This window comes from Limanda limanda, chromosome 19, assembly GCF_963576545.1.
Source record: "Limanda limanda chromosome 19, fLimLim1.1, whole genome shotgun sequence".
NCBI classification, from domain to species: Eukaryota; Metazoa; Chordata; class Actinopteri; order Pleuronectiformes; family Pleuronectidae; genus Limanda; species Limanda limanda.
In genome coordinates this window covers 9,386,818-9,400,471 of record NC_083654.1, presented here as the reverse complement: position 1 = coordinate 9,400,471, position 13,654 = coordinate 9,386,818, and the positions used below count along the sequence as shown (strand labels likewise).

Below are 13,654 nucleotides of genomic sequence, written 5' to 3'. Positions count from 1 at the left end.
TTGATGTAAATAATCCTTATGACTGTATTATTTTTATGAATGTATAAATAGAGAGGGTGCTCTATATATTCCTCTATTTCAGGAAATATAATCCCCTTGTAATCAGTGGATTAGATATTTGAAAGCCATGCAAACAGAATGTTATAGCATTGAATCATTCATTAACACTCAAATGACAAAATCAATCACATTGTTGGGAATTTTACTTCTTCATATAAAGCACAACGATACAAACTTTCATATAAAAGTATAAAACATGATAGATGTGATACAAAACCAAAGTGTTTTTTTTCTCCTGCCAACCAGCAGCCATCATTACATACTGTAGAAATATGAGACATTACGTTGTCTATGAACTCAACATTAGCACCATAGTTGAAATCAGTGGTCCCATCATTCACGCGCACACACTTACACTCAAAAACACATTCAGGAAAAGCCACAGGTGTGAGGAAGTGAGAGAGGACAAAAAGGCACACAGCAGGATGAGGAAGTCGGAGGGATTGGACTTCCTCTGGGGTCTGAGAAGGCCCTCATGAGTTCAACTGTTTAGCGGTTGTCTTGTGGTTCCAGTGAGAAACCCAAATTCAAAATGGTGGGATTACTGATTGGTTTGTTCATAGCCACAAGCACACATACTGCGTCGGCTGAGAGGAATTATATTTTCTGCATTTTAAACACTCAAGATTGTGGCACAGACCAATTTACATATTGCAACAGAGTTTTCATTGATCTAGTCAGAGAATCTCTGCATGTCACTGTCCCTGCGAGCGCCGCTGCTGTCCATGAAGCGGTCACAAGGGAACTCAATGAGATCCCCCTCCTCCAGTGGGGCGAGTCGGGCTGGACGACTGCTCTGGTAGCAGGTGAAGTCGGCGGACACGGAGGCAGAGGCCACAGTGGGACGGAACGGTCGCCTGGTGGAGTACATGTGGCGCACATGCACGGCCGACTTCCTCTTTTGCAACCTCCTCTTCAAGCACCGCCCCAGCCAGACCCCACCGATGACCAGCAGTAGAACGCCGTTCCCGGCTAGCGTCGCCACTGTCACCAGCTGGAGGTCAGAGGTCAGCGTGCCGTCACGTGCCAGCGCCTTGGGGAGAGTGACCAGCCCTGCGCAGTGGTCCCGAGGGGCGACCTGGCAGACAGATCCGCTGACTACTCCTTCCACGCAGACGATGTAGGTCCAATCGGAGATGAGTTCTCGGAGGGTTACAGAGCGAGCTGTGCCGCGGGCGTAAACATAACGGGGGAAACGATCTGTAGCACCGAACCGGTCAAACAGAATGCGATAGTGGATTTCTTCCAGGCCCGGCCCAGCTCCCGGTGTGTAGGGGTGATGGTCCCTTGTGGTCCAGAACACACTGACAGTACTGGATGTCACATGATCCACTGAGACGTTAGTGATAAAATGGCGGTTGAACACACATGGATCGGTGATGACAGGCAGAGCCTCCTTCTGATCGGACCTCAGAAGATCAAACTTCTCTCCTGACTGCTCAGGAGAGGTTGTGGTGTTTGAATCAGAGTCGTTCCTGTGAGCTGGTGTGGAAATGGCCGGTGGATCGGTTCTGGAAATGACGTTGGACCTTCGTCTCCCTTTGGCACGTTTCCCAGCTGCCTCTCCAGCAGGTTGTGACCTTGGACCGGGTGACTCCTTTGGTTTTTTTCTCTGCAGTGAGGAGGAGGTTTCTGCCACCTCCGGACCCCCCTGGTCTCCCTGGATCCCCACCTCTTCCTGTCCCCCTCTTTTCCATTTTTCAGCTTCTTTTGGCACTATCACCCCATCCCTGGTCCCCTGTCTTAAATGTACACCTTCTGTCTCCTCCAGCTGACCTCCTCCACCCCTCTCTTCCTGCTTCATTGTATCTGTAATCTCTTTCCCCTCCATTTTTCCCCCTACACCCCCTCCCCGGCTCTCCTCAGGCCCACCTTGGCTCATGCACAAGTTGGTCCAGTTTCCGAGGGGCTCCAGCTGGGAGCTGTTCACATAGTCCAGATATTTCCCCCTAAGAGTTACAGGGTGATGACACTGCACAAAGACAGTCAACAGTTTGCCCTGAGAGTGTGCAGCAGTCATCCATCTCTTCAACTCCTCCAGGCGACAGTCGCAAGTCCAGTTGTTGCCATGGAGATCCAGGTCGTAAAGCACGTTGTTGAGGGCGAAAATGTCACCAGACAGACTGGTGAGGAAGTTGTTCTTCAGCTTCAGCACCTTTAGGTGTTGGAGTTGAGAAAAAGACAAAGGGTCCACGCTGGAGATCCGGTTGCGGCTGAAGTCGAGCTCCTCGATGCGCTCCAGAGGGTCCAGGAGACCGGCGGGGATTTCCTCCAGCTCGTTGCCATCAATCAGGAGCTCTCTGAGGCTCGACAGCCCCTCCAGAGACCCGCCGTCCAGTCGAGAGATCCTGTTGTTGCTCAGGGACAGCTTGGACAGCCTTTTCAGGTTCTGGAAGACGTGGTTTCCAACGTATTGGATTTCATTCTCAGACAGCAGCAGCGTTGTCAGGGCTTTGAGTTGGGAAAAAGTGAGGGCATTACGCACGGCTGACTGCTTGTTGCGTGCCAGGTTTAGAAAGCGCAGGTTGGTGAGTTTGGAGAAAGCGTTTCTGTGAATGTGCTGCAGCTGGTTGGATTCCAGATGGAGATAATGCAGACTGGTCAAACTTTTAAAAACAGAGTCCTGCAGTGCTTCTATTGAGTTGCCATCCAGGCGCAATTTAACGAGACTCTCCAAATTGCCAAAGAGCTCCGGTGTAATGTTCTTAATCTCATTATTATTCCCATAGAGGATGGTTAATTTCTTTAGGGGCTGTAAAATCCCGGCAGGTACACTTGATAAGAGATTATGTCCCAAATACAGCTCCTCTAGCTTGGAGAGTTTCTCAAACGCCTTCGGGTGAATCGTTTGGATTTGATTGAACTGCAGGTTTAACCTCGCCAGGTCACTGTACCGTGTGAAGTCGAAGGCAGAGATGTTGGTGATGAAGTTTCCCCCGAGGCTAAAGATCAGCACCTCCTCGGGCGCACGCGCGCCTGCTTTGGGCACGCTGCGCAGCCCGCGGTTGGTGCACATGAGGTGCTGCGGCTGCTGGCACTCGCAGCGCTCCGGACAGAAGCTCGCCGCCGCCGAGGAGGATGTGAAGCCATGGAGCGACAGCAGGAAAAAACATATCCCTGCCAGTAAAGGACCGGTATCCATTCCCAGTCTCTCCATGCTCTTCAGGTGCAGTCGCCCCTCTCCTCTCTCAAGCCGGACACCATAATCCACTTGTTGATCGGAAAAGGTGAGAGACCGATGATGTATTGATCAGACGCGCGGCTCCATCACTGATCAGCATCATGTTATGTAGAGCGAATTAATTTCCGCAGCGCTGTAATGTTGTCTGAGGAAACACTCAGCTCCCCAGTAAAGAGTCCGTCCCCCAAAGTGGTAATCTGCAGCGCATTACAGTGCAGAGCGAGATCGCACGCACACACACACACACACACACACACACACACACACACACACACACACACACACACACACACACACACACACACACACACACAAAGTATAGTCCCTCCTCTGCAACTTTGCGACCCAGCCAAAAGCAGATGTGCCCAAGCTTTAACGCACGAGATCCCAACTTTTGCGCGTGCACGCAAGTAATTAAACACACACACACACCACCACCCCCACCCTCCCGGCACACACACACACATACACACGTTTACGTATCTCTCATTGTGGTGAGCCTAATGAAAACATTATCCATAAACTTAACCATGCTACATCCTAACCTTAACCTAGCACTGTTAACTGTTTTGCATTTAACTTTTTACTTCACTTTTTATATTTTTTATATATTTTTATTCAGAAATGTTTATCTCAAAATAAATGTTACTTTGTATAAATATTGGTAAAAAGTGAGTAAATAAGAAGCAAACAGTGAGTAAATATATACTGGTTTCCCATTTTTTATTGCTCTCCTATGCAAGTTGTATTTATTGCGTTTTTATGTTTCTATGTTCATTGTTTGCACCAATAACCAGAGCAAATTCCTTGTATGTGTGAACGTACTTGGCAATAAAATACTTCTGATTCTGATTCTGATTCTGATTTACATCTTACCCCTTAAACCAATTCGTGACCAATTCATGCCTAACCCCGGTCGAGGAGGGTCCTGACAAGTTCAGTGTTTATGCAGGGAAAGTTTTTAAAGAGGTCAAAAAAACAAGTTCACACATACACACTAGAGTCCACAGTGAGAGAGGGGGGGGGGGGGAGAAGGAGATTGAGAAACCCTCTGACCGAGTTTTGTGCGCGCCCCCGCAGCCGCCAGGGGTCTGAGATCTGGATCAGATCCCTGGTATGGACAAAGCAGACAGGACTGTTTTCCTTCCCACGGAATCCCAAGGGAACCCCAAAGTCCCAGATTCCCTCACAGGAGCGGGTGCGCACAGAGCAAAGCAGTCACTCGTAGAGTACGCTCAACAAAACGCTTCAGTTCATCTCGTCACTGGTTTTGATAGTGTGTGAAAAAGGATTCATAAAGGAGAACAGCTATATATATATCCTGCAACCCAGAGGACATCCTGTCTGCCCGGTGGAGACACTGCACACACAGAAAGCACATCCACACATCAACAGCCCAGCATGCACTGCACTCTGTACAGTAGGAACGCAACCATTACGCATGCTTAACTGAAATTAACCATTTCTCTCATTAAGGCGCCCTAGCCGTGTTGCAGGACTCCATAAGGAGCACAGATGGTTCACATTTGTGGAAGAGGAATTCGAGTCGTGAAGTGTGCGTTGAGACCCACGAGGAGAGGTGCCAAATCTGAGTTAAAGATCTCCAACATGAAAGAGAGGGGGGGGGAGTTAAACACAGGGTTAGACTGAAGAATGGAGCTGGGCTATTGTACATGAATGTTCCTGTTACAGTCCAGTCTGAGAAGCATTTAGAGTTCCTGCCAAGACATCTGCACATTTAGAGCACATGAGGTATAGAGTGGCCCTCTAACACAGAGTGTGAATCAGTGGTTCCTAAACGGTCTGGTGTACAGTCTATACATCCACACCACCCGTCAGGTTTTCCATAATTTATATAATTGGATTATTTTTCGTCCATGCAATTGAATCGTCAGTGCAATTACTTTTGGATTACGTTTGCAAATTTGTGGCAGATGTATGTTTCAACCATCTATTCACACTTTTAGCTAAATATTTCAACTGTTCATCCTTTGTCTATCCATTTTTTTTTAAATATTCATTACTCAAGCTTCTCTGTTCACTTTCTGACTTGTCTCACACTCAACTGCATCATATTCATGTCTATTGAGGTTTGGCAACCATGGGAGGAATATGCAGTCAGATAAGCATGCATCAACTCGGGGGCTGCATCCTTAAGAGGCTGCATTTTAATGTTTGAATTCTCCCTTCAAATTCGTCCTTCCATTCCTGAGCAACGTGACGAAGCATTTTCAACGAGGTATTGGTGCCGGCAAGCTATGAGACATAGCACACTTCAATTCAACTGAACCGCTAATAGTACACATCTAACCAAGGGGGATTAAAACTTTTTGAGCGTGTCTAAAGGCTCTTATATACTACTACGTGTCCGTTTCTCGGAGAGGTCTCAGCGGGGGGCAAAGAGTCTTTTTGATTTTTACTTCTCCGACACAGTCCGTCGGAAAAAATTCATCGCCAAACCCATAGGTGGCGCAACGGAAGACGAGCTCAGAGAAGCCTACCCCATTTGGGAAGAAGAAGTCCACGTGTCTCTGTTTACATGTTAGCTTGCCTCCCACACACTGAACCATGGCAACTAACAGAACTAAATAAAGTGACACCCAGCGGGTCAAAATGCTGATGTAATCGTTTCTTAGCACAGTGGTTCCCCGGTCTTGTTTCCGAACTGTGTTGCTGATTCCACAGCTTGAATCTGCTTGAGGCTACATGTAGCTAGAAGCTACCCGGAGCTAGCTCCCCCCCAGCTTCCACACACAGTCAGCAGGGACTCCCGGCACTAACAACTACTATCCAGTGTTTGCTTCTAACCTGACGGTATTATAGAAACAGTGTCATGATAGAAGTGGAATTAAAGTCGTGACGGCGGGTTCTTGCACTGTTACCACCGCAGTTAGCATGGTGGCTAGCCTAGCCTGCTAGCGCCGTTTTGAAAGCTCGTTATAACCGTATGTGACCGTGCACACATGCCCTCAGTGCTCTAACGAGCCACCGTCAGCCGGACAACTCCGCTGGCTTAACACACACGTCACATTAATCGTAGAATCATAGTTGTGTTCGTGTTTGTTGCTACAAGTAAACAGGAAGTTTGAGGTCCGGAAATACGGAAATGACGTCATACGGAAATGATGTCGTTCGCGGACCAATCACAGCCAAGAGCGGTCCGTCTGGTCTCCAACATGAAGACGGATAGTTAGAAAAATCAGACGTGTCCGAAAAGCTGTCCGAAGCACTCGGAGAGGGCGTTTCACGACGGATAGGACGGTCTTATCTGTCCGTAATAGAAAAAACGGAGAGGCATAAATTGGCCTTAACTTTCGCTCTGTTGCTCGGCAACAGCAATAAGAGCAGGAGTGGCTGTTGACGCAGATCACGGAAAGCCTCTGTACACCAGACATTCTCATTTCTGTTCGGCCTTCATGGTCTACATGGCACATGAAGGAGAGGGTCTTCTCTTTTCTCCTCCTTCTTGGAGGTAAATGGGTCGACTGTGTCCCCTGAAGGATGCAGCCTTGAATGGAGACACAGATAAATTCTCCCACAAACACACACACACACACACAGAAATGCTCAAAGACATTCCCAATCACCCTGGAGATTTTAAGTGATACAATGGTTACCAGAGTTGCTCTAATGCCCAACTGCTGTAGCTCAGTGCATTTCCTGCGCAGAGCACAAAAGCAAAAGAAAGGCGCTCCCCGATTGGCCTCATTCACATGCATATCTGCTGGTAGACATCATAGTCACTGCATTACAGCTCTGTATGAGTGGATCTCTGAGAAAAAAGAAGGGCAGACAGAAATACAACCCTTGGGAAGCCCCCTCTTTCTCTCTCTCTCTGTCTCTGTGTGTGTCTCTCTCTCTCTCTCTCTCTCTCTCTCTCTCTCTCTCTGTCTCTCTCTCTCTCTCTCTCCCCCCCCCCTCTGGGAGGTCATTTCCCGTCTTACTATGTCTCTATAGTATTTCTGAACACACACCCCCACACACCCCACCTCCAATCTTTCGAATCCCCCCCGCCCCCTCTCTCTATCTGCGGAACACACACATTGAGAAAACACTCAGAGATCTGGCCCCAGACACAGTGGGACCAGTCCAGTTGTTTTAATGGCAGTCGCCTGGTCTGTGTCAGAGTTGAGAAGGCATACTCAAAAAGATTTCTTCAGCGTAGATCGGCTTTCACTGCAGCATCAGAAACGACCTGAGATGAAGTTTAATGTATAAGGCGAAGGAGTCCAGTGTGAAATGGACAAATATATATGTGAAATATGGAGACATTGTGAGACAAAGTAAAACCATCTGAGGAGAGATCATAGGAGCCAGGGAGGAGAGGAGTGCAGTGTTACACCGATGTCGACGCTGTTGTGTGTGAGGGGAAAAGGCGTCCTGGACTTGACCCAGATTCACAAAGACTTTGGCACAAAAGGCAGTGATGAGGACCTCGCAAAGAGCAGTCTGCCACTGTGCCTGCTCACAATGAAGGCTGCAGTCTGGTTTCACAAGCCCATCTTTTCATCACCCCTCTCTGCTCTCAGGGCCTCTCACTGTCCAATGAACTGGCCATATGACATTTCAGTCACTCAGCAGAGTGAGAGCAGGCAAGTGTGCGAATGTGTGTGTTGTGTGTGCATGGGAAACCCAACTCCATCAGGGGAAGGAGAGGGAGAGAGACAGAAAGGCTTGTATATCTGCCTGCACCTGAGTGTGCCTGTTTCCTGTGACTGACAAAAGTGTGTGTGTGTGTGTGTGTGTGTGTGTGTGTGTGTGTGTGTGTGTGTGTGTGTGTGTGTGTGTGTGTGTGTGTGTGTGTGTGTCTGTGTGTGTGTGTGTGTGTGTGTAAATGAGCTGATGCTGCAACATAAGAAGGTCCTGCCATATTCAAGTATTCTCTCTCCATAAACTGTACACAGAAAGCAGCTGAACACATGTATTATTTCCATTTTGTGACATACGTTTATATTCTTTACGACACTTTATACAGTTCAAAAGGAGATATTGGGCTTTGAGTATTTCCACATGTATTAAATGTGGAAGATATTTTTGGGCACTATGGCCTTTATTGATAACACAGATCATAAAGGTGCAAGGAGGAAAGTCTGGGAAAGACAAGATGCATGTGCTCCCAGTGTTTGTGTGGGTTTTCTCCAGGTACACAGTCCAAAGACATGCAGACCGGAGTTAAGTTCAGTGGAAACTCTAAATTGTGATACACTGCACATGAGGTACTAGCCCCCTAAGGCAGTGTTTTCACGAGTCCCTAACCCTAACCCAGCTCATACACATATGATGCTGCTGCTTAGATTAATACATTAAAATTAAATATATTGTGAATGACTGAGAATATTTTTTATGATGAGGTACATTCCATTGTTGATATTTTTGAATGCAGTACTTTTTGTACAGATTAAACAAACAAGATTAAACCTGTTTGTGAACTTCGAATGTGCTGCAAAGAGTGAGGCTTGCTGTTTTCCTCTGTACCCAGGATTTATGCAAGCTAAGCTAACTGACTGCCAGTTCATATTTATAGTACAGAAAATACAGTGGTATTAATCTTATGCATTGATTTTCAAACACTTCAATTGATGAATGAATCTCTTTCAAAATAAAGAGCAAGGTTAAAATTCCCCAAGTTACCATGCCATGTCAGATAATGCCCCCAAATAGAATTTTAGCATGTAACATACATGTACACAATTACACACAGGACTACAAAAGCACATACGACACAGGGGCTGACACTCTTTACGACGTCATTAATCATGTTTACCACACATGCAGACATACAAAAATGCAAACACAACATGCCTCGCAGAGTATAGGGACTAATGAGCCTCACACAGAGTCACAAACTTGCAGGAAGTTGTGCTTGTGGGAACATGTGCATCCCATTGCACCTCAGAGTGCAGGGATCGCTTCGGCTTCACAATTCCCTGCGGGCCCTGTAACGTGCTTCACATAGACGATCCTTGTGCGACATATCCTGGTAATACAACACTGCAGGAAACTAGCATGTATCTGGGGCTTATCATAGTAATCGGTGTAAAAGGATGGGCTGTAATGAATAAAGATGTGCGGCAGATTTGCTCAGATTAGCCCCCCATCTGCAAGCGCTCTTATCAACAGGAAATACATCAAACAAATAACAGACTGTCCCTGTGTGTGCGCAACAGGGCTGGAAATTGTGCGTGGATACATTTGTTCATGCAGTACTGTACTGTAATGTAATTTAGCATGTTACTTATCATGCATATGTGTATGTGTGAGCTACTTGATGTATTCTGTATGAATCAATGTGCTGTGATGAAGGCATGGGGGCAAAGCAAAAGGAAGGAAAGACGGAATTAGGAGGTGGGATTGTGTGTGTGCGTGTGTGTGTGTGTGTGTGTCTTTGTGTGTTTTGGGGGGGTGGTAGTTTACATGAGCAACAGCTGCTGGGATCATTAAGTGCTTTAGCTAGAGCTGGGAATCATGGACCTAGCCCATGCTTGCAGACATTAGCTGTGTGTGTGTGTGTGTGTGTGTGTCTGTATGTTTGTGAGTGCATGAGTGAGTGTGTTTATACACTTAGAGCTGGATGAGGAAAGAGACTCTATCCCCTCCGTGCAACATATGTGTGCAGCTGCACTGACATGCCGCTGTGAGCAGAGATAGAAGACACTCTCTGCCACTGTATGTCATGCAGGAGGTGCTGCCACAGTTTTGAAGCACCTAAATGAATAGAACTGAGTGAGAAAAAATAAGCGCAGGGAACACCTGGGCCCCATGCCTGCAACCCTCCACATTCCCAGTGCTCCCCTGCTCCACTCGCCCAGCTGGTTCCCATCTCAGGAGGGGGGGAAGGAGGGCAAGAGGGAGGAAAAAGTGTGGAGGCGACAGAGGCCATTTGCAGAAACTGAAAGACTGCTCTATGGTGAAAAAGATTGCAACAATCACAGTGAAATCAGAGCTTAAGCGCACGCCACAAACAGCTGGCACTGTGAAAATGCCCCATGGACCAAACGGCTAATTACCACAACACAAACCCATCGCGCAATGTGGGAAATGCATTTCCGAAACATTCCTTTCTGCTTTGGGAGCGCTGCAGCCTCTCTTGCCCCGACCTCAAGGGGTCACGTTTTGTCTCTGAGACCAATATGTCGAACAAGTCAGGAGGGTGGGAGTGGGGTGAGGGAGGAACGAAGAAGTTTGGGGGTTGCTGTGGACCATGTGAGGGTCAAGACTGGAGGAAACAGAGCGAGGAAAACGTGGAGGGGAGGTACTTGACATCTGGAAAAAATTTGAGAGTATGCTGTTGCCCAGTTGAAAGGGTGGAGAGCCGGGAGGGGGAGATAGACGAATAAGGACATTAGTGTAAAGGATAGCATGTGTGTGTACGTGTGTATGAGGGCAATGCTTTGATCTACTGTGTCTGATAGAAACTCCGCTTGCACATAATCAGCCTCAATCACATAATGACACATAGAGAATGTAAGGCCTTAAGATCTAAAGATCACTGGGCTGCACTGAAGATAGCACTCATGCTCAGGAACACAAACTCCCTGTGATAGGCTGTGCAAGGCTGCACAAAAACATGAAAGTGAGCTCACAAATGCACATATGCTCATTATTTGTGGATTAGCATCGCTCACTCTAGCACAATGCACACAGAGTCGCAAACAAGAGAACAGAAATGTGGGTCATTAGAAGAAAAAAGTCGTCAGTCATGGAGAGCTGCTGAGACATCTGATCTGCAGCTGTCAACTCAGTCCCTCACCCCGCTTTGCTTCCGTGCAATGTCGCCCTCTGCAGACACACAGCTTTATAGCATATGGAGGCAGAAGTATAGTATTATTGTAATTGAGTGCTGGTCCCTATCTGAGAAACTTAATTTTTTTGTTACCTACTTTCACTATATTACCAAAGCAGTCAACCGCACCTCAGCCCCAGACCCCACAGGGACCCATACCCCTCCAGGTTGATTCTGTGCCATTAACTGTAGTAATTCATGAATTGCAAATGGCTCTATGGATGACAATACCAATAAGTCAGTGGGTCCATTTGGGTTCAAATTGAAATATTTGCAGAACTACTGGATGGATTGTCAGGGACATATGTACAGAAATGAATGATGACCAGAGGATCTAGCACTTTAGGAATCCCCCCTTTTGCTTTTGGGGCCTTTGTTATTCCAGCACATATTGTAATAAAATAAAATTGTGTTTAGTCAGATTTACAAATGCAAATGTCAAAACACTAACTAAAACGTACATAATTCAGAGTGAAAGAGAAAAGAAGGGTGAGAATGGGCCATGATAACTTTCGGAAAAAGCGCCCCCTAGTGGGTCAATCCAGCCCAGGATCATAGGTCAGGTTCAGTTACAGTTACACATCAGAGACCTTCAGAGTCCTGCACTCTTAAGGGCACTTAAGACTAAAATAGCTCCACTATTAGAAGGGTGTTGTCCCCATTGATTATTCCTTCCTTGCAGTTAAAGTCTGATTATGCCGTGCGTGTATGTAAGTAAATTACAGACTTTATGATGCAGCGCAAAATAATAATAAAAAAGCCTCTGTTAAACAAAGGTCCACATTACCTGGCTGACAGCAACACTCTTTGAATTTGCAGCAAGCCGCTCAGTGTGCTGAAACCACTTCTAACCTATAGAGGACACTGTCACACAATCTGCTCACACTGTATGTACTGTGTGTGTGTGTGTGTGTGTGTGTGTGTGCTGTGAGTGACAGAAAGATGATAAGGGATATAAATAACTCGGCTGTCATACAAAGACATAACAGTGTATGGATCGTCTTTGATGTCCTTGTTTTGCTTGGGACTTTCTCAAAGTATCATTTAAAATCATCTAAAATAAGATTTAAGGTGTGCTATTAATATAAAATATTTGAAAGTCAGCCTCAGTGTACAGTGAATGTTGTTTTTAGTTTTTCCACCTCACTGTATCCATATACATGTAGACAGGCGTGTTTCCGATTGTGCATCTCTGTTGGCAGGTATGAAAGGGTGTGTTCCCCTTGTGCAGGCAATGAGGCAAGTACATTAAGTCCAATGAACAGATCTGTTTTGTGAAATCAATAACAATCTGCTTTTCCTCTTTGTTCCACTTCCATTATCAGACGATCATACGTCAGCAGTCAATGTTCAGTTTGTTTTAGTCAGTCCTGACGCAGTGGACCAACATTCCTTCAAAACACTGCCATTAGTTTTCTTGGTTCTTGGTTTCTGGACACACCCCGGCTCTGACTCTTCCTTTCCAGAGACGTTTTTCCCCCTCTCATTCTTATGTTTTCCCTTCCCTCTGTTGCCATAGAAATAAGCCCAGACAGGAAGTGACAACCTCATGCCCATGCAAAGGAGGAAATTTGCTTTATTGGGTAAACAAATCCGAAGCATGAAGGTGGATTGGAACGCTGCAAGGATAATAGAGGTGCATTGAACGACAAGGTAAGAATACACAAGGAGAATTACTTTTTCAGGGAAAGACAGACGTTGAGTGGAAACACACAAACACATGCTCATGGCTCACCCACATGCTTGTTCCGCCTTGTTGCAATCACACAACTTCTTGCACTTAGTCATCGTTTCAGACAGCAATCAGCACTTGTGGGTAAAGACATCTTTTGCAACCAGGGTTACTGGGAGAAGGCACAAGACTTTGCGCCATGTTGTGAAGCAACAAGACCAGACAGATTATTAAGACATACTTTTTCCCACTGGTTTATACACCATGTGCTTCTTATAACACATCCCTGGTATTAACATCAAAATAATAAAATAGCTGAATAACAAAAGAGACAATTGCCGAATTGTGGGTCTCTATGCCAGAATGGCGATCAACCATTCCCTGGTTACAGCAACAAGTTACCTGCTTTGTCTTGGCACGGTGGCCCTGAAGGGCAAATCACAACAGCAGATAAAAAAAACTAAAAAGGAACCAAGAGAACATAATGGCAAATTTTGTAAACTTCCGTCAAAAAAAGTTTACGCCACGTGTTTTGTGATTTGTTGTGTTTTCTTATGTGTTGTGGTGTTTTGTGATTTGTTGACGTGTTTGGTGATTCCCACCTCAAATCCACCGTCCCTTCCAGTATAATACACTGCATATGTTTGAGTTTTGTTCAAACCAACAACAGCAGCGATTTGATTTGAAACTATTCCAGAGGCTTTAGGCAATAGTTAAGGGACCCTTTATTTACTAAATTGTTATAATAGTAAATAAAATGACAGACAATTACGTGGGGGGATATAAGTTATTTAGTTACATCCCTATTTTTTTTCAGTTACATATTCTGAAAGTTGATCATTGGACTTTCTCTTCCTTTGAAGCACTCACGGGCTATACTACACTTGTGAGCATAAGTACCACTTTAGTTCAGCTCACACAGTAACACATGAAAACAATACCTCCCTAAATCTGTATT

At 45.9% G+C, this 13,654-nt stretch overlaps 1 protein-coding gene across 1 annotated transcript; it reads right to left on the bottom strand.

Moving 5' to 3' along the window:
- Positions 1 to 625: 625 nt before the first annotated feature.
- Positions 626 to 3,202, bottom strand: tril (TLR4 interactor with leucine-rich repeats). The gene has a single exon (XM_061093198.1). The coding sequence runs from the start codon at positions 3,200 to 3,202 to the stop codon at positions 734 to 736; it is 2,469 nt and encodes an 822-aa protein (XP_060949181.1). The 3' UTR covers positions 626 to 733.
- Positions 3,203 to 13,654: the final 10,452 nt, after the last annotated feature.